The sequence below is a fragment of the Haliotis asinina genome, chromosome 6 (assembly GCF_037392515.1).
Source record: "Haliotis asinina isolate JCU_RB_2024 chromosome 6, JCU_Hal_asi_v2, whole genome shotgun sequence".
Taxonomy (NCBI): domain Eukaryota; kingdom Metazoa; phylum Mollusca; class Gastropoda; order Lepetellida; family Haliotidae; genus Haliotis; species Haliotis asinina.
The window spans coordinates 42,760,048-42,782,956 of record NC_090285.1 but is presented as its reverse complement, the minus strand read 5'-3'; the positions used below and the strand labels follow the sequence as shown (position 1 = coordinate 42,782,956).

General features: G+C 37.3%; 1 protein-coding gene across 1 annotated transcript in view; it reads left to right on the top strand.

Moving 5' to 3' along the window:
• Window positions 1-22,909, top strand: part of LOC137287310 (protein kinase C-binding protein NELL2-like) — a gene marked incomplete at its 5' end in the record, with an annotated part of 96,005 nt that overhangs the window by 54,400 nt on the left and 18,696 nt on the right. Inside the window, 2 exons of the mRNA XM_067819549.1 lie at window positions 6,890-7,015; window positions 12,845-12,940. Coding sequence (XP_067675650.1) covers window positions 6,890-7,015; window positions 12,845-12,940 — 222 coding nt within the window. The remainder of the gene's footprint in view (window positions 1-6,889; window positions 7,016-12,844; window positions 12,941-22,909) is intronic.

The following is a 22,909-nucleotide window of genomic DNA, read 5'->3' as shown; positions in this document are numbered from 1 at the left end:
TTACTCAGTCCAGCACCGTCTCTCTGGTATACATCATTACCAACAGTCTCAAGGAATTCCTGGAAGTCTTGGAATGATCTGCTGATGTTATGTCTGCTAGTGTTATCTGTGGTCATTACCTGGAGACAGATGGGCAGTGTGTTATGACATGCAACTCCCTCAAGAGGTATTGCTCTCAGTGACATGTTGCCACACACCTGGTGCCTTCATCCTGAATGGAGGGTCAGACACAATTTATTTTCATGTCCAGACTGTTAGTCACACAGTAATAGATGGTTGATGGTCTGGATCAGTTCTGGAGGAATTTATAGCTGCTGCAATATCCATGTCAGAACAATAATCCGTTATCATCAACATGCCAGAAAGTGAACCTCTTACATACTCAAATCATGACAATCAGATGAAATATATTCATGTGGCCATATTTGTTTGTTTGGTCATTGTTGTAGCAATGGTCCGTAAAGACCATTTGTGAAGACCATTGAAGAACTACTGATATAAAATGTCAGTGACAAAGGAACGCTTTTCAGACACAGTTTCCATTTAGGGCAATGGGCGTAGTGGAAATCAAATGGATCTACCATTGTAAAATCAAGGAAGACTGAAACATTGCATCCACTGCAAGAAAGAATTTGCTTATCCCTAAAAGTCTTCATCCTCATCACACCAACTTCTAAAATGCCACTTAAAGAAGACTTAGCATAAGTTGTGTATCTGTCTGATGCTGCTTCACAAAAATGGCTTGGCAGGGTGTACATTAAAAGTATTGAACATCTTTGGCCTTCTTCAACATGGTCAAGTCTAACCTTCAAAGAAAAACAAGTTTTTAGTTAGTGCTTCTAAGATGTTATTGTGTGGAAAACAAGAACATGGTCATTGTATTTATTGCTTTTGAGTATATATTCCAAGTTCTGTGAAGACAATATGGCATGGAACAGTAACTATGTTTGAGGTGGGAAAGAGTCGAGCTGTTTCTGGACAGTGTCCATTAGACAGGGTAATGGCTGAGATTGATCGGTCATTACATGGGTATGTCTGCTTACAACAACCTACTTCCCTCTACACATGTTCTTCTCAGGCCACAGACGCCCACCTGGTAGAACTGGAATACAGTTTCATCAAATCTACAGTATTTCTGATTTATATTAGCAGTTATAACTGGAAAGTTAGTTTATTTTTATGGAAGTGAAAAGGAAAATATTTCTTTTGCCAGGTGATCATCATCCATATTTTATGAACCAATTGTGTTTTCTGGTTTCTAGTTTTCAACGTAACTGTAGCAGTAATGGCTTTATTACAATATCAGATAATCTCATGTGGTCATGAAATAAAATTAGACAATTTCATTCATAGGTAAGATCTTTATTTGTTAAGATCTTATAGTTGTTACGATAATGTTTGCATCAAATTCTGGAAATAACAGCAGAAAGAGGTGATCACAATCCTTGGTCTGGTAACCAAGTGTTCTGTTCAGTTTACCACTGAATTTTGTATTTTTATCATACATTTTACATTACGCCAATGTAAAATCAATACAAATATATATCTGAGTACTGAATGTTGTCTCCAGAGGTTGGACAAGAGTGTGACGTGTAGTATCTATTGCGGTGAGATAGATTATTCATTAACTATACTAATTGGGGATTGGAGTTGTTAACATTGCCGGCCATTACACATACAAACTGGACTCTGAACTGGAACTAATGGAACAGTTGCCATGGAAACAAAGTCAAATGTGGGTTTAGGATGTGAAGAAACAGACAGATACTGATGTTAGGGTGACAGGACACAGTCAGTAATGTGTAATAATTTCGCTACACACCTGCAAGATGGACAGGACAACAGTCAAGATGTTGATGTGTCTGTTGGAAGTCATGGTGGCTCACCACTGAATGTGAGCATCTTGGCTGGACTTAAGTTAACTGTGTTCTTGTATCAGTTGGAAGAAGCTGAGGGAGGGATTGGTAGTTTATATTGCATTGCAGTCTCTCTCATTCAAATCAGTTCATATACCCATTATTCTGATGCCATGAATATCTGTGTGAAGATCTGAAGATACCTGTTCAGAGATGAACGCTCTAATCAGTGAGTCAGCATCTATTCTTTGCAACTTCTTCTTCTCCATATGAACATTCAGATAACCATATCTTATTTTTATGACTCAAAACGAATGTAATGTTTGAAATTTTAATAGAAAATAATTCTTTGTTTTCTATGGTGGTTCTCTTAGGCAGGGATGAAAACTGAAAAACCAAGAAAATAATGAAACCAAACTGTTTTGGAAAGCTGACATCTGATTGGAATAGATGTATCCATAATTTTTATTGGCCAGTTATTATTGTCCCGTCCGTAAAAATGTACGTCCATCTGTTTGCATGCCCAGATTCTTTTTAACACGATATGTAATGAACTATTGTACCCAATGTTTTCAAGTCTGGTTACAGCCTACATTGGGAGATTGTGTAGACACTGGTTGATTTGGGTGACATTGACCTTATCTTCAAGGTCATCATGACACTCTGACCACTTTTCAAACATTATATCTCATAAAACATTGCATCCAGTTTCTTCAGTTATGTCCACAACCTACCTTGGTTGATTATGTAGACACCAATCATCGTATCTGACCAAAAAATAATGTTACATTTGACCACATTCTAAATGTGATTATCATGGCATTGTGTAGTCACCAAAAATAAAAAGTAATAAATATCTTAGAAGTATTTCATTCTTCTTAAATGGCAGGGGTGGCATGCTCTGTTTCTTTATGCATTCAAGTAACTTAGAGGTTTCCTCAGACCTCAACACAAAATGGCATCCTAAAGAGGTAGAAATCTGACTTTCATGTGCTAGTTACTGTGTGGTACATGACTTGGAACATGAGGCTTAGTGAGGAGAGTCAGAGATATTATACATGTATGAACTTCATTATTTGTCATATTTATATCTTATTTAAAGAAAGAAGGGAATGAGTAATTGAAGTGATGCATATGCATGTTATATGAAACTGTTTGGGGAGATGCTGTCCTTCAACTTCAGATGAAGTCAGATAGAGCCAACAGGAGAGAGCACACAGTCCAAATGTCAAAGTTACTTCACTGTAAATATTATCATAAATGTTTAATAAACATGATTTGCTGATTTTTTAAATCACTTTTTATGTTCTAGAAAATGGTTGGAAAAGTTATAGGTGTATAAAACAAGTAAATAATCATGTCTGACTTAACATATAATTTTATCACCTGTATGTTAATAAGCTTACACGAGTATGAATTATGTGATTAGTTATTATAAATTTGTAGCAGGGAAATATACTGGACAGCAAAAGAGATGCAACTCTTGCTTTTTGTCAAATGTTAAAATAGAAGACATAAATGCTTACTTTTATCAGATTTCATTTTTTTTCAAAATTGTGTTTCTTTTGCTTTTCATCATATGAATCCTTTGCCTTATTTGGTATTGTGTGTCTTTTCTGCTGTAGGAAAGTGATTTCCGGATTAGACAAAACTAATAATTTTAGACTTCTTATCAATCCAACTTCCATGGAGATTGCCAGGATTTAATTTATTTAGTCTTTGCTGGTGTATGTATAGAAAATTTAAGTCTAAGTCTTGTAGAATGAGAATGCTAGATGATATCGCAACGTGTATTTATCCAACGAGGGCGGAGTAAGGATGAGATTAGAGGGAGTCTCCAGAATCAAAGCCAAATGATAAAGGAAGAGACGTGTTTGTTTAAAGCAAGAAAGGTAGAGCTATTTCTAACCAGCCCGGAAGTGTTATTTCTCATGGCGGGGGAGGGATCCGACTTCACCACTGATTGTGTCACATCGTTTTTACATCAGATTTTTTTCAAGGCGGGGAGGATCTTCCCACTTTTTATCAGCAGCATTTTGGGGGTAGGTGCACTGCAGTAGACATAACAATACCTCACACCAGGGATAGTAAACCATCTGTGTTCTGAAAGAATGTTTTATAATAAAACAGATAGAATTCATGGCATAAGTATTAATCTCTTAGCCTTTACGTGGGATGTTTGTGGGAGGTGCACATCTTGCAGCCATGTGCAAGGAGCCAGCCTCTCCAAATTGTGCAGATTTTGAGAAGTGCTATGGAACTATTATCTCCAGCAATTACTCAATGTGGAGGCCATACCCTTCATGTATGCTTGTATACATCCTTCCAGAGAATGTAGAAATAACCTTTAACAGTTATCCTTTTAAAAATTGATTCTGTTGTTTCAGGGGTTTGTTAAGGTTAGTGCAATGACTTAATTTTTTAAACCATGAAAATGTTGGGTTTCAGCTTATCAAGGACTGGTTGGAGCAGAACACTGTATTATGTTTTCTGACTGAATCACACAGAATCAGTTCTGAGTGTCTGATTACATAGTTTCTGATCACAAAGCTTAAGAACTCAAAGGATGAAATATTCTTCTATTTGGGCAAGGCAGAGATCATATACAGATAATGGTCTATGTGCGTTAACATATATGGTTGCATTCATGACATTTGAGTTGAAATTAGATTGAAATGAAAAGGAAGATTTTCATGTCTCCCTTGACTGAAGAGTGGAGGATTTTTTTATTTTTTTTAAAAAAGTTATGCAGCTAGTAAAATATCAGTTTGTAATGACAAGGTATCAACTGAGCAGGCCTTTAGGGTGGTGATTAGAACCAGTGACAGAATCTGGTTACCACCATTGCTACAGGTCCTTGGCAGGAGGACTGTAGTGATGTCATTCAATTTGCAATGTCTGTCTTTTGTCCTTGATTTTCCTAGTTACACACGTGGTACAGTGATTTGATAAAGCGGAAACAAGACAAGGAACAGGTATTTATTAATCTGTTTGAAACTGAATAATCTTCACCATTACTTCACCAAGACAAAAAATAGAAAGAAAATTTAAACTTTGACAATACTTTTGCAAAATAGATCAAAATTTTTTATGTGAATAAGTGCAGAGAGGTGTCTTGTAGCTGAATCCTGTCAAGGAAAGCATAAAACATAGTTTTAAAGTGTATGAAAAAGATTCAGATTGAAACTTGTACTACATATGCTGACAATACAGGAGCTACTTGTGGAGTTACATGTAGGCTCTTCATAATAAAAATGTCCGAACTGTGAATTAATGTACTTACAGAAAATGTGTTGTATTTATAGGAATTGTAATGATCACTATGATCAGACTAATCCTGCCAAGTGATGGTAAATCTGTCAGATGAACTAATTCCACAGCATTAAAAAAATCAAAATAACAATGTCGCCACATCAACAAAGCAAAAACACTGTGCTACCAATTAGCTTCTAACTCCCATCATTGAGCTTCATTAAGCCTGTAAAGCCTTTATATTAGTAGCTGTTACAGTATGCCAGTTATCTCCCCTAGAAAGTGATTTATACCTAATTAGAGGCCAAACAGTGTGGGAGGTGTTTAGCTTATTGGTAATTATTAAGATTAATTAATTATCTTCTCATTCCTATATCATTATGGAATTATGCTAACCTAATCTACTTGCCCTCAGAATACACATCAAAGAAGCATTCACCCTCAGAAAGAGGGAAAAATATGTTACATTGGTATACATAGATCTGTTTTCGTAAGTAAATGTTTTCCTAAGTGTTTTCTTTGAAGACAACTATTTTTTTCTGAACAACATTGAGAGTGATTAGATAATGGGGGGATAGCTGGTGTTATCACACAGGTAACATCTCACCATGAATGATAACAGTGCTATCGCTAGAGTCTCAGTGGTGTTTAAAGAGTGCTGGAATGCCATGTTATTTCTGTGTAGACCTGCACACTTCTATGAGTGTTCTCCCTTCTAGTTGCCTAGGTGGCGCTTTTCCAACTATGTCGTAGATGATGAAGCACACGTTGTCTACGGTAGGCTCGTCTCACCTCTTAGAGTGAGTGCTGCTGTTACGCCTATCGAAACAAGTTGTTGGCAAAAAATGGCCCCATGAGATAAAAAAATCAACAGTTGGTAGTTATTTATTGAGTGCGAAATCTACTGAAAAACTTTCAAGAAATGGTAGGGAAAAAAACACCTGGGCACAAAGGCTGTTATTTTTTGTTATTTTTTCTTATCTCCTGTTATGCATACGTTTGAAAAAAAAAAAATTAATGGTGTTAAAGTAGCTTTTGATTAGAGGGCCTTGAACTACATGCATGATAGGACAAATGATACTGCCCTCCAAATGTTATCGTCTGAGAAACTAATCATACTTTGTATATACACCATAGGGTATGACTCAGCCAATCAGCTCCGAAAACTCAGGAATTTCTTTTAGCTTTTTTAGGAAACATTATCAGATACTATAGAGATGAGAATGAATTCTCTGAAAATTTGTAATGGTTAATGTTAGTTAAATTAATTAGTTAAAGATTCAAATATCATTCTATTGTATGAGCAAATGGTTCAGACTGTTTGTTTACAGAGTGGTTATCTACTGGTAATGCTAGACGTGGGGTCTAAGCATGTACATGGCGCTATGGTAGTGGGTGGTGATGCTGTAGTAAAGATTTGTATGTATATACTTGTGATACTGTTTGTTTTGTCAGGGCAACAAATAAGAAAACATCAAACACCTATTCCTCATTCTTTCATCCAACTCCCCTTTTACTCACTTACTCTTTCGGTTACTCTTCCTTCCTTCCTTCCTTCCTTCCTTCACACACTCACTCAGCTTGTGTGGTTTACATCTGAGCATGATTGCCCTGGTAGTTTCCATCAATGCCTGCTAATTCTGATGTTTCGTAGTTTATCACATCCATATAATCCAAGCATTCTCTTTCAGACTTTGAATGAGTTTGATTTAATTCCAGTAAATTCATCTCTGTTCTGTTTCCAATATGGCAGCTAACTGAGCCTCATTTTGATGTTACAGAGTTTAACGTGTGTCTGGAAGGCACCCACCATTGTCACCCGAAAGCTGTATGTACAGATATGAAGGGTACCTATCGATGTGACTGTTTTGATGGATATGTTGGCGATGGATTCACTAAATGTGAACGTGAGTATCACGATTTGATTCCTATCATCTCAGAAAGACTTCAGTATTAAAATATATCACAGAATTCTTGAAACACCTGGATTAAGTGTTTTTGCTTGCAGTGAGTTCTAAAAACACTCTTAATTGTGAATTTGAAGCAAAAAACTCAATGAAAATTGATTCCATGGAATGGTGGTGTTTCTCTGTCTAACATGTGATATTCGTTATGCAGCATTAGCAAGATTGTTTGTCCTTTTGTAAATCATCACATTGCAAATCATCACAGATAAGGAGACTGTGCTGCAAGGACACACTATACATGCTATATCCTTATGGTGGTCACCTGAATTTACAAAACCCTGCCAATGCACATTTCCTGAACAGGAATAATAACCCATTTGATTTGAAATGCATGAAATACTTGTATCTCTTGTCCTAAAGAATGTTAGGACAAGAGCTCATGTTCTTAAAATTTCTAATTTTGAAGGCTTTTGAGATATTTCTTTGAAACAATTTTGATAACTTTTCTGAATAATATCTAACAAGCATGAGGTAAATATTTTGTTGTGTAATTCTGTCATAAGTAGTGATGAATGCTGAAACCAACATTTGTGTTGCCCATCTTACTGAATACACCACTTGATTTCCTAGGACACATTGCTAATCTGTTTGAGGGGTGATGGGTAGCCTAGTGGTTAAAGTGTTCGCTTGCAATGCTGAAGAACCAGGTTTGACTCCCCACACTGATACAATATGTGAAGCTCATTTTCTGACGGTTTGGTGGACACAGTTTAAAGGACATTGACTATACTGAATGACTGGACAGCTAGGAGTCTGTATGTCTTTGTCTAGAGTCAGTGTTAAAACTCTTGGAGGCAAGTACTTTTAAATGGCTTTAGCTTGTACTAGTTAGAGCCGCAACACACATACGTGACTCTATATGAGTTTTATATTTAGTTTTATGACACTTTTAGCAATATACGAGCAATATCACTGCTGGGGACACCAGAAATGGGTTTCGTGTCCTATTATGGAATTGAACCCAGGTTTTGGTATGATAACTGAACACCTTAATGACTAGGCTAACCCTCCACCCCTTCATGAATATGTATGTGTTTGTGTCTCTTATGAGTAGGATAACAACAAGGTATACATCAGACTTAGCAACGGAAGGTCAAAGTGTCTTGACACCAATTACTTGAATCCTGGAACAAGCATCACATGTTTACTGCAAAGACTTTTCATACTACATCTGAATATTGTACTCATTTGACACGTCAAAAAAAACACAGTTTATTCCACAAACTCATAATTATCTACAGACACAAATATCGTTATACCCTTGACTAGAACGTGTGTAGGTAGCTTGAAGAATGTTTTGCAAAATAAGCTCTTGTACCTATTCCAGGAAAAACTATCCACAACCACATTTGAGATTTATTACGTTAGGTTTGTCTAAATAAACATAATGTCGTCCCTACATTTTGTTGGAATTTCTCATAGTACAACATCATAAGTACATTTCTATGACTGATTACCGGCAGAACGGTGTAGGAATACGCCAGTCATATTTACCTTTGCTGCAAATAGATCCACCATTGCTGCCAGCTTAATAAGTACACTTTGCTTGTTGAAGATGTACAGATTTTTGAAAGAAGATTCTGTGTTTATAGAGGCCTCGTTCATTCTGACATCTATTTTTAACCATCACCAAAAAAATCCTCTTCTTTTTTTTGTGCAAAATTATTTCTGAACAAAGCAGGCCAGTGTCTGAGAATTTTTTGCAAGGGATGCAAATTCGATTTTTTTTCTTTGCATGTTAGTATAGTATTTGTCATTTTTTTAAGTTTAAGAGTTCCTATCTGTTTGGTTGTTATTAAGAAATACTTGCTTTCACGTGTGTGATCTTTGATAAAGTACTTGCTACGTTATTATTTTCGTATCTAAAGTAAAAAGTGTTCCATATGCATGTTTCTATAGCTGGAATATCCTATGGGACTTTTCAGATTGCGGAAATTTGATGTTTATTTTTATGGGAAAGTTAACATCAACTGCAGGCAAATATTTGCACTACTTCAGTGCCGTGGCTTCCAAATAATTTGTGCAGTTTGTGGCAAAAGTGGGATTTTCATACGTTTGTGCCAATATTGTTTTAAGTTGCAAACATGCAATTTCCATCTGATATCGATTGATTGTATGGATTGAAATTTGACATGGGGCCCTTTAAAACGACAACAGCTAATTTCTGTTAGGGAAATCAATAGAGAAATGTCCAAGCATTAACCACAGATGGCTGAGTTGAAAGGGTTAATGAGTTCAGGAAACAGAGCTGTTTATAGCCTCATTTCAGCATGCTGAAACATTCATGGAAGAAATTCGGTTGCAGTAGAGTGTGATCTGTATTGATGAGTTCTTTTTTGAACAAATTTCCATGGTAAATATAGCAGGAACAATGTCAGAAGTACCATTAAACAACAACATTCTCTCAGTGTAACTTTAATATTGATGTGAGGATGTCCATGGTTTCTACACTCTATAGAACTTTATTCATTGCTGTAGAATAATACATAGTCTCTGAAAGTATAATTTTGATTGTAGCAAACAAACATATTTAATTGAAAAGGAACCCAAGGCTGACCAGAGATTCAGAACCTCAATGTGGGGAAATCTAGACTTGCTTTATTTAGGCTAGTGAGGGTTGGGTTGTAGGGCAAATAATGTGGTTCAGGGACTGTGAGACAGACTATCATTGCTGCAGTATTTCAAACAAAGAAGTCTTAAAAATACTTAATAATCGAACTAGTGTATCAGCTGTACCCATATACTATGCTTGTGAAGGTTAACACCATTTGGTTAGGTGGTTACAATGTCGGTCAAATAGATTCTGTGACCAGTCATGTTTCTCTCTTATTTCTTAATACAGGTTATGAATATTTCTCAACAAATTCTGCACTATATATATATATTCCATCAAAACAATGTTTCCTTTTCATGAAGAACATAGTTGTATAATTTAGTTTGAAACAATCTATCATTGCATACACCATTTACATGTATGAAAGTAATTAATTTATTATAATATGTACATGTCATTATTTCAATACAAGAAAAACAACAGTGTAATCAGTGTAGGAAAGTTAGCCCGTCCCAGTGTCCGAGATTAAAAAAAGTTTAAAAAAACTCATATTGGGCCAGTTTTCAGATCTTGATGGAGATTTTGATGACTTGCTTAAAGACTAGTTCTGTTGTGATGTGACCAGATGACTCCACTAGGAGACATTTAACAGCCTAAGCTCTGTGTGTGCGTATTAAATGATAGCTTAAAATAAAGCAAACCACTTTTAAGTCTTGAAATGGTGTTTCATTTATTTTTTAGAGGACAGGCTAGATTTTGGCAGGACTGGTACAAAATAGACCAACCAATCCTGTGGACAGGCTAGATTTTCTACATCTACATCTACACTGCTGTAATGAGTGATATGAAGTAGAAACATTTTGCATCAGTTCAAGATATGTTTCAAAGATGGAGTCAGACATGTACTGCTCCAGGGACAGAATGAGTGAGTGACTTAGTAACGTTTTATGCTGCATCAGCAACTGTACACCAGGGAGAAAGTACAAACACAGACACAGGGTCATGCTGTCTGGTCAAGGGAAATGGTACCAGGTCACTGTATACTGGGGGATATTTGATAATGACCAGGCGTTATTTACACTGTGAAGCAGTTTCCTCATGATGTTGTGCAAACACAGAGGAATGTCTACTTGTCTGGTCAGCTGGATGATAGTTCAGTCATCCGATGAAGTGGAGATCAATGGTACTGGAGAACATTTAATTTATTCATTACAGAGATACAGGCTTCTTGGTAAATTAAGAGGCAGAATGATGGCAGGAAGTTCAAACTTTCAAAATTCCATAATCATAAAGACAGTCAGTGGTCAAGGGGCTGCAACTTCCAGAGTTCTTTCCCTTTGATGCTCAGGATGAAGAGCTTTCCCTCGATACAAATTTAAATGCAGTTAGGCTTGCTGTTCCCAACTCACTTCATTAGATAAAACAAGTTCTTGGGGCACAATTCACTCATTAGATAAAACAAGACCTTTGGTCACAACTCATTGAATCCAAGTCCTTGGATCACAACTCACTCATTAGATAAAACAAGCTCTTGGGTCACATTTCACTCGTTAGATAAAACTAGTCCTTTGGTCACAATTCACTCTTTAGATAAAACATGTCCTTGGGTCACAACTCACTTATTAGATAACACAAGGCCTTGGAATTAGTGTCCTGAAAGTTGTGAACATGAGTGAAAATCCGTTTCCATCAAAGAGCCCTGCTAGGATACCAGGGCGGAATAATCCAGAGTGTAATGTAGTCGGCTGTTGTTACAATGTTACCCAATACTCAGAGTTAAGCATGAAAGGCTCAAAGGGTGATTACCAAGTTTTTTTGTAAGTAAACAGTTTAGTTAGTCCAAAATTTGAAAAATCACCCAAACAAACCCTGTTTATTTCAAAGAATATTTCACAGTCATACCATCAATCCACATGATTTACTCATCAGATTTGACTTTCATATAGAGGGATAATGTTGGTTTGCTGTTTAATGCAACACTAAACAGTATTCTGGACTATTAATGGCTGTCTGTGAGTAATCAAGTGTGGACAAGACAATCCAGTGATTAACATCATGAGCATCAATCTATGCAACTGGGATACACTGCCATGTGTTAACAAGTCTTTACCAATATATTTTGCATGCTAATTTAAATGTAAGTAATGTTACTTATCCTTTTAACTACTTATTTCAAGAGAGAAATACAATCAGACTTATATGGACTCTGTGTTCGATATGTTCCTACCTCTGGGTACCACACACAGACATACTGACAGACAGTCTGCAGAGATCAACATATGTTGCATTTCCTTTAACAAGATACAACATTCTTTTCAGGTGTCTTTGAGGCCTGGACTAGATTAGGACAGATTGAACCAGATTGTACCAGATTATATAATACTAGATGGTACTAGATTGTACTGCTGTCTGCTTTCCTGGGCTTGGTTGACCAATAGGTATCATCCCCTTCTTGTGTCTAGACAGCCTCATTCTCCCTCATTCCCCGCTCCTTATCGCTGACGACCTGTCGCGATCTGATCCCCCTTCCCTTTGATGTGAAGCCCCTCACCTGAATCAGCCATCAGAGCAGCTGAGAGCTCACTTGCCACACACTCAGCTTAGCATGCTCATTGTAACAGGTTTATGTGTGTGTAATACATCATACAGAGCGCTTCAGCTCTCTGGGGAGTGCCCTGTAAAAGTCAATAGGGGACCTGGTAAAAGGGGTGTATTAAACATAATACAAGATGTTGTCCTGTTCCTGGTACCATCTCCTGTCCAAGACTATTGGGGACCTGGTAATAGGGATATATTATATATCACACCAAGTGTTCCCATCTTCCTAGCTAGCGTCATCTCCTTGTCCAAGACATTAGGGACTGTTCCTGAGGATATCTTCTCTGTTCAGTGTCCATAGTACTTGTGGTCATGGTTGATCATGTTCTATGATGGTCATTATGTAAACAATGGTGATATGATCATGGTATTGTATGGCTATTTATGACTGGTTCTTTAACTAAATTTCATGTCAGTGTGTATATTATACATAATGCAACTATAAACTGATATCAGTTATGTCACAGATTTCTTTGTAAGCTGTCATTCAGCATGTGATGGATTTGACCAATTAGAACTACAAGATTTGCAAAGTCAGACTGCATTTTTCCGTTTGTTATTGACATTTTGTTTTCTTGCAATGTAATTGAATGATGAATTATGTTTGTGTATTCCAGCATTTTGTCATGGCCGATGCCTCAATGGGGGGAAGTGTTTGGCGCCAAATGTCTGTGAGTGCCGCCATGGATATATAGGTCCAAACTGTGAACTTGGTAAGTTCAAACTTCAGTCTTCCCAGGTAGTTTCTTTGCTGTACTTGAATATGGAATGTCTGTCACTTAGTAGAGAACAAGTGTCACCAGCAGTCAGTGCTGATTGTAAGAGGTGATGAGATGACTTTAGAGGTGAGACGTTCTTAACTGTCATCAGACGCTCAACATGAGGATCAGTGCTTTCAGTGACAATTACTGAACTGCCTGCTCCAGTGGTAAGCATAAGAAAAGCCAGATTTATGCATATCAACTTCTTTATGGTGGATAACACAACTGGAGTGTATGCTTGCTCCTTCATCGGGTAAATGATCCTGATGAAGGATCAGTCATATGCTCTGAAACATTGTGTTATCCACAATAAAGAAGTTTATATCCATAAATCTGGCTTTCCTTAAGAGTCGGTTATTTATTAGCTATGATTATATAGCTGGGATATTGCTGAATGCAGCATTACAAAACAGGCAAATGTCAGAACTGTATGTAGGGAATTATTTGGTACAAAATAGGTCCAAAGTTTTCCATGTATGTCTTTGACGAAAAACTGATTGATCAAACTTTTGGTTCTATTGTTTGACTGCACTGTTTGTATATCAAAGTGCCCTGACAGTTAGAGTCATGCCATCAACCATTGATTTGCCTGTACCAGGCTTGAACATTTTTCAGGCTCATATAAATACTATCACATTAAACAACATTTACCTGCTGGCTTTCAGTACTATCAGATGGATACATGGTCTGTTGGTCCCTACAGGATGACCTGTATCAATTTGCTGTATGCTGCTACTGTGCAGATGGATGCTCCTGCTGTTGATAGCTTGTCTTACACAGGATTATTTACAGATCACTGCCAAATAGCTTGAATATTATTGAGTGTGGCATTATTATTACACTATTGTTTGTGTAACAATTATATGCTGTATAGCTACTCAAATGCGCTTTTGTTTTTCCCTCGATCACTGGATCTCCATCTCAACAACACATCATATTTTCAATCTCAACTCCCTGGGGATCATACAATGCATTAAACAACAAGGAAAGTGAAAGTGATGCTATATGCTGCCAGGAGATATGTGCAGTAGTACCAAACACTGAACTGATCAAATGTCTGTAATCAACTGTTGTGGAAGGGCCAATCAGTGTGTTCAGTCATGTAAAAGTTCATTAGTGCTAATATGGTATCATGACTGTCATGAAAGAAATGGAAAGATAATGTATGTCACTTTGATAGTTCCTTCTCACAATATTTGTGAGAATCTCATAGCTGTATCACAGCATGTGATTACTTGATAGCTCTGCATTTACGGATGTGTCCAGAAACTGCACATTGGTTATTACCATGTACCATGTTATTTCTGCTCACAGTGGTGGCACTGGATCATGTCTGGTCATGCTTGTAGATTTATTGATCATCACAAATTCATGTAGGTTTATTGATTAACACAAACTATTAATGTCTATCAGTTTCGTACATTATTTTGTCACAATGGAGAGGAGTGTGGAAAAGAAAAACCTCAGACAAATGCCAGCAATGCATATCTACAGAGACAAATGTCATAGAAACTATTGTAATCTTGTTTGACTGTGTGAGCATCTTTTGAATCTAAAGATCTGATATCTTATAAGTTGTCCACTGGTCACGAGGGGAACATGGGTTCATTTACCCTTGATGTTTGTTTAAGTTCCTGAGCCTGAACACCTCACAGTTAATTCTGAATTGTTTGAAGCATGGTTACAAATCTTTTTGGAGCCATAACTAGATTCTGCAGAGAAGGAAAACAGATTTAGAGTTATCCCCCTTCCATCGATTTGCATTCACTAAACATCAGTAATTTCCATACATCATATGTTATTCAATGTTATTCAGGATATATAATATCTACCACTTAGTACCACATGAATTAGGCATTCCCAGCAGGGTACATTGAAAATGTTACTGGCTTGTTGAAAATAATAGAAGAGCACCTAGCCAACCAGAAAGTGACATTTATGTGAGAGGTAAGATAAGACACAAGGTCTGCTGAATCACAAAATACTCTTGGTGTTCCCCAAGCACTCAGGAACTAACTGGAATAGTCCATCATGGTTTCAATATGCATCACACAGATGTAGGTAGGTGTGCACCATATAGACTCATTTGAGAGCTGTGCAGTCTTTTGAGGAGTAGATGACACTCTAGACCAGCCTCGCAGCAAACAGGCAAAGGTAGTTATGCACCACGTTCTCATCAGAGAGTTTGTCAGGTCCTTGAAGGTTAAACAACACACTGCAATTGCCATCCAGGCACACAGTTGAAGGTGGTACAGAGCCATGTACTCATCAGAGCGTCAGTCCAGTCCTTGAGGCTTAAATGACTTGCTAGACTATAGCCACACAGCATACAGATGAGGGTAGTTGTGCACCATGTACTCATCAGAGAGTCAGTCCAGTCTTTGAGGGTTAAATGATCCTCTAGACAAGCCATGCAGCACACAGATGAAGGTGGTTCTGACACATGTACTCATCAGTCCAATCAATCCAGGGTAGGTGACGCTCTAGACTCATGCAGCCATGCAGAACACAGCCAAAAGTGATCAATCACCCACCCAAGTAAGTTGCACCTTCAGCCAACATGTTTCCCAGAACCCCACAATACAAAATGGCCTTCTCATCCAAAGTGACTGCCCCAAATAATGTTGGCAGTATTATCAGGCATCAAGCATCCTGTACCACCATACAGTGATATATTCCCTTTGACATTATATTGGCCCCAACTCAGAGTTAACACAGTGAAGTAGATGTATTTGGCAAGATATGTCAATGTTTTCCTGATAACATCAGGCATGTTTTAGCTTTCTGCCATTTTAAATTGTCCTGTTGACAGTCAGTGCTGTGGGCAGAAGGTATCTGCATTAAACAAATAAAATATATATATTCAGGAGAAGATGGATATGCCATTGCTTCTTTGCCAAAACATTCCAAGATGAAATTGGTTTTCATCATGCTGGATGGAATTCATAAAAATTGTTGTGTGATTTGCTGCCAAAAGCTCATATTATGACTTTTGTCAATGATAAAAACAGGAATGGAAGGACCATTTCATCAGCTGCAAAAGGAAAATAAACGTCTTTGACTCCAAAACATTTAAACATTTTAGAACTCTTTTTGAAAAACAACTCAAATCTTGACTGTTGCAAGGATAGTCAACAAATCTATCATTTATCTTCAGATTTTCTCAACACAAAGGAAAAGGTTGAAACATTGAGCAAAAGAGATATTCTTCTTTTAAAGAGTAGAAGTGCAGAAAATCATCTCTTGCAGTTATTTATTAGTCTGTGAGGGTTTAGGTTTAACGTTGCTTTTATGATTGGGACAGCCTTGTTTTGCAAGGAAGACAAAATGAGAACAATCTGGCCATTTTGCCTGCCACTGTCTCTTACATGGCAGAACTGAAATGAAAATTTAGTTGACATCATTGCTACTGCAGTGTCTCTTGCAAGAAACACAAAATCAAGGATAAAATGACAAAAATTACTTGACTATCTGAAGGTGATAAAAGTTCCCACAACGTCTCATTTTTCTGAACATTTTTTTTTGTTTTCTTGACTCTTGATCTTGAAGTAGGTCTTTAAGGCCGGAAATCTAATGTGTCCATTTTTTTGTCATTTTTTTTAGTCTTTAACAATGTTGAGTCTTGGAGTTTTCAGTTGAGGCCCATTTACTCAGGATGGAGTAGCTTGCTCATACCATCAACCACTGGTTTGACTAGGGTCTATTATTTACACACTGCCTTGAAACAAGTGGAGCATTGTAGCTAATGGGGTAAACCATATTCATGCACTCATTCTATTCATTCACTTACTTTGTACATGAATTTTTGTAGTGGTCATTCACATCATGCATGTTTCTCCATAACAATCACCATCAACTCCCCTGACCTTTAATTATGAATGGTCCTCTACAAGTTCTGAATCTAATAGTATCTAAACTGGAGACTTTGTAAGAGAATTACACTTTGTGTTAATCTGCTATTGATGTCTGTTTAAGACCTATGATATACATAATCATTTAGAAACAACAGTGTCATCTTCAATCAAATAGTTGAAACGTCTCCCACAGGTAAGGCAAGTAACCTGTCTGTTAATTGTGGGCTTTGTTACCATGTTATGTACATAACTGCATGCTGTAGGGCAGGTTAAGGAAAACACACCAGGTGAGGCAGGTGCCCGCTGTCTGGAAGAATAAACCATGCCTGGATAATGCTGCTGTTTCCATTGAAGACAATCACAATTGTGTTTGATCCTTGGCCAGAAACAAAGGGTGGTTTAAACAGAGTCATGCTCTGTGGTCCTTGGAGCAGTGTATGTTGGAGAGTGTTTTGCTGAGATTCTGACTTGTGCAGTTTCCTGAGACTAAACAAATTTATTGGAGTTCGACTTTCCTATTAACCTGTATATTGGATGTCTGTTTTAAGACCTTTTGTCAGCTTTAGAAGAGAGAGTTAAGTCATCTCATCCACGCATACATTTATGTGTTGACAGTTCAGATCAGTTGCACTGGTTTTATCTGTACCTCTACTTCTACATGCTTCAGCCACACATGTATAAATGTGATAGCAGTTTCCTAAGAGTGCGTTTAGTCTTTCGTTATTGATGTTAATAATAAACTGTAAAGGTCATTGACACTGGAGTGTGTTTAGTCTTTACTTATAGATTCAGGCACATGAGTAAATGTGATAACAGTTGAGGTCATTGACACTAGAGTGTGTTTAGTCTTTACATAAAGGTGATTGAGGCACAGATGTAAATGTGATAACAGTTGAGGTTCAGTGACACTAGAGAGGGTTTAGTCTTTACATAAAGGTGATTGAGACACAGATGTAAATGTGATAACAGTTGAGGTTCAGTGACACTAGAGAGGGTTTAGTCTTTACATAAAGGTGATTGAGACACAGATGTAAATGTGATAACAGTTGAGGTTCAGTGACACTAGAGAGGGTTTAGTCTTTACATATCAGTGTTGACATCTGATGAAACTTGCATTTATGACAGTTGAGGTCATTGACACTAGAGTGTGTTTAGTCTTTACATACAGGTGATTGAGGCACAGATGTAAATGTGATAACAGTTGAGGTTCAGTGACACTAGAGAGGGTTTAGTCTTTACATAAAGGTGATTGAGGCACAGATGTAAATGTGATAACAGTTGAGGTTCAGTGACACTAGAGAGGGTTTAGTCTTTACATAAAGGTGATTGAGGCACAGATGTAAATGTGATAACAGTTGAGGTTCAGTGACACTAGAGAGGGTTTAGTCTTTACATATCAGTGTTGACATCTGATGAAACTTGCATTTATGACAGTTGAGGTCATTGACACTAGAGTGTGTTTAGTCTTTACATACAGGTGATTGAGGCACAGATGTAAATGTGATAACAGTTGAGGTTCAGTGACACTAGAGAGGGTTTAGTCTTTACATAAAGGTGATTGAGGCACAGATGTAAATGTGATAACAGTTGAGGTTCAGTGACACTAGAGAGGGTTTAGTCTTTACATATCAGTGTTGTTATCTGATGAAACTTGCATTTATGACAGTTGAGATCATTGACACTAGAGTGTGTTTAGTCTTTACATAAAGGTGATTGAGGCACAGATGTAAATGTGATAACAGTTAAGGTTCAGTGACACTAGAGAGGGTTTAGTCTTTACACATCAGTGTTGACATCTGATGAAACTTGCATTTATGACAGTTGAGGTCATTGACACTAGAGTGTGTTTAGTCTTTACATATAGGTGATTGAGGCACAGATGTAAATGTGCTAACAGTTGAGGTCATTGACAGTAGAGAGGCTTTAGTCTTTACATAAAGGTGATTGAGGCACAGATGTAAATGTGCTAACAGTTGAGGTCATTGACACTAGAGAGGGTTTAGTCTTTACATATAGGTGATTGAGGCACACATGTAAATGTGCTAACAGTTGAGGTCATTGACACTAGAGAGGGTTTAGTCTTTACATAAAGGTGATTGAGGCACATGAGTAAATGTGATAACAGTTGAGGTCATTGACACTAGAGAGGGTTTAGTCTTTACATATAGGTGATTGAGGCACACATGTAAATGTGATAACAGTTGAGGTCATTGACACTAGAGAGGGTTTAGTCTTTACATAAAGGTGATTGAGGCACAGATGTAAATGTGATAACAGTTGAGGTTCAGTGACACTAGAGAGGGTTTAGTCTTTACATAAAGGTGATTGAGGCACAGATGTAAATGTGATAACAGTTGAGGTTCAGTGACACTAGAGAGGGTTTAGTCTTTACATATAGGTGATTGAGGCACACATGTAAATGTGATAACAGTTGAGGTCATTGACACTAGAGAGGGTTTAGTCTTTACATAAAGGTGATTGAGGCACACATGTAAATGTGCTAACAGTTGAGGTCATTGACACTTGAGAGGGTTTAGTCTTTACATAAAGGTGATTGAGGCACATGAGTAAATGTGATAACAGTTGAGGTCATTGACACTAGAGTGTGTTTAGTCTTTACATAAAGGTGATTGAGGCACAGATGTAAATGTGCTAACAGTTGAGGTCATTGACACTAGAGAGGGTTTAGTCTTTACATAAAGGTAATTGAGGCACAGATGTAAATGTGATAACAGTTGAGGTTCAGTGACACTAGAAAGGGTTTAGTCTTTACATAAAGGTGATTGAGGCACAGATGTAAATGTGATAACAGTTGAGGTTCAGTGACACTAGAGAGGGTTTAGTCTTTACATATAGGTGATTGAGGCACACATGTAAATGTGATGACAGTTGAGGTCATTGACACTAGAGAGGGTTTAGTCTTTACATATAGGTGATTCAGCACACGAGTAAATGTGATAACAGTGGAGGTCATTGACACTAGAGAGGGTTTAGTCTTTACATATAGGTGATTGAGGCACACAAGTAAATGTGATAACAGTTGAGGTCATTGACACTAGAGAGGGTTTAGTCTTTACATAAAGGTGATTGAGGCACAGATGTAAATGTGATAACAGTTAAGGTTCAGTGACACTAGAGAGGGTTTAGTCTTTACACATCAGTGTTGACATCTGATGAAACTTGCATTTATGGGTTAACTGTTAAAGCCATTTACACTGGACTGAGTTTAGTCTGTAATGATAAGTTTTTCATGCACACATGCTTTGTTGTGCTCAGTTGTCTCCCTTTTATTACCAGGATCTTATGATTCAAATCCCAGATCACTGTTCATGTGTTGAATTGAAATGATACATTTATTACCAGCATCACTTTTGTACTGTGCTCTGACAATTCATATTTCGTCCCATGGAGTCACAGAGCACTGTTTAAAGCAGCAGGAGTTAGTGAGTATGGTTTTACAATATCATGTGGGGGAACACCAGAAATTCTCTGCACACATTGTACCCATATAGGGTATCAAATACAGGTTTTCTGTGTGATAAACAAATGTTTTAACCACAGGACTACCCTACACTGCGGAAATCTGTTTTGGTCAAACTTTGCTTAGTTAACATTTTCATAGATTTTGTTGAAATTTTGTTTGTACAGCCAAGTAGTAAGTGTAGTCCAGCAGCAGCAGCAGCAGCAGCAGCTGCAGCAGCTCTGTCACAGTGTAAGCGATGGAGGCTCTGATGTCTGGAGTTGCTCTCACATACTGCACTCAGTAACCTGGCAGCTTCTGCACAAAAAGATGTTTTGTGTTAACTATAATCAACCTTAGTCTTAGGATGATCTCATATTCAACCTAAGTGTCGAATTGCCTTAACATGTTTTAACAGATTCACAGCAGGTGCACTCCAGGGACCATCTCAAACCCACAAAGATTATTTCTGTAAAAAACATTCTATGTCCATTTTGTGGAGGTGGTACTTTTAAGATGCACGTATTGCTTCTTGACACATTATTGTTCCAGCATAATAGACTGATGCCAGAATATTTTAATCATGTGTAGACTGAAGTTGGCTGAAGCTATGTCATCACTCAACACAAGAAATTTAAGCTCAGGAATGCCAGCTTACTTTCTCAGAAAGAAATGATCGATAGCAGAAACTTGAAGTGCATCATGGAGGTCTATTGTTTCTACAGTGAAACAATGTATCACATAACAGTATTTTCGTTACTGCAGAAACCTGCATTTTTCAAGAAAAAAATTAATAAAAACAGAGACCATATGGTCTATGATAAAAACATGCAGAAATTATTTTGTATGTGTGAATCTGACGCATAGATTCTGATGTTCTTACGTATAAAAAGTACCTTAAAACAGCAACATATTTAAAAAAAACCCAAGAAATCTTTAAATGATTCCAGATTGTAGTTAAAATTTCGCGTGCAAAAGATTTGGACTACATATTTATAATTTCATTTCTGCACACACTCTTACAAAACCTGCTGCGAACACCGACATAATAGCCATTGGTCTGGTTAGGAGTACAAGTGTGCGTTCTGCTCAGGACCCTCCTGGGTACCAGATTTACCCATGGAGAAGGATTACTGTTCTAAATAAGGTCAGGTCCAATTCTGTAAATTTATTAGATATTGCAGTTATGGAAAAGGTTTTGTTAGTAATATTCCACTATAGTGTGATCTTTATGAACTAGAAAAGATTACACACTAGCGATAATACAAATACACCGGTCCCATTATGGGTGTTTAATCGAGTAAACATTTCATGGGTGTGAGACCACAAGCTGTATCATTATACATTAGTGATGAAAAGGAACCATGAAGTAAGCCCATGAAAACAAACAATAGTGACTGAGTGAGTGAGTTTGGTTTTACGCCGCTTTTAGCAGTATTCCAGCGATCGGTGGGGGACACCAGAAAATGGGCCTCACAAATTGTACCTATGTGGGGAATCGAACCCGAGTCTTTGGCGTGACGAGCGAACGCTTTAACCAATAGGCTGCTACCCCACCGCCCCAAAACAAACAATAGGATGTATATCAAAATATAGGGGACAAGGTACTCTAATTACAATGTCCGACATGTTTCAATGTCCAGACAAGCATACCAGCATAACTAAGGGCAACTTTTTCACAATCAGTGGTTTCAAAGCTTTGAAAAATAATTATTTCAAGAAGTAATTGTTTCATTAAGCTGACAATTATCTGTTTCATACAATTGACAAGTAATTATTTCGAGTAGTTGAGATGTTACTGTTTCAAGATGAATCCATTTGATAGAGTCATCATCTGTTTCAAAGAGTAATTATTTATAAGTTAATAGTAGTGTCAAACAATTAATGACAGTATCAAAGAGTTTAGTACTTGTTTCATGGAGTTTACAACTATCTGTTTCACAGAATGGTAAAATAACTATATTAACAATTATTTATTGCAAAGAGTTGACAAATAACAGCTCCAAAGAGTTGCCAGCTATTTTCTGAAGGTTATATTTCATTGTCGCATAGAACTCAGAATTTACCCTTTCAAAAAGTAGATCACTAATTGCTAACCAATAACTAAAGAGTTGATAAGAGGCTGTTTCTGAAAAGTTGACAATACATTTTTTCCAGATATTTGTGCGATTTGTATCTTTGAGATTCAACTTGAGTTGAGGCAACTATCTTTCACAAGAGGATATTTCAAGGAGCTGGTGATCCGTGAAGATCTGGGCTTGAAAGGGTGTTCTGTAACCCATGCTTGTCCTGAGACTGGCGACTAAACAGGATTGGGTGGTCAGGTTTATGGACATGGTTGACACGTTTCATTATATCCCAGTTGCACAGATGATATTCATGCTGTTGATCACTGCACTGTCTGGTTCAGACTTGATTATTTACAGACCACCGCCAAATATTGTTGAATGAGGTGTTGCCATAACCATGGCAAACAAACCAAAAAGCTGGCAACTACCTGTTTCAGAGACTTAAAACCTTTTTGTCCTGAAAGCATATTAAATGACCATTGAAACTCCGTGAGAGTGGAGTATGTACCCCCCCTTTCTTAAAAAGTTGTATCCATCC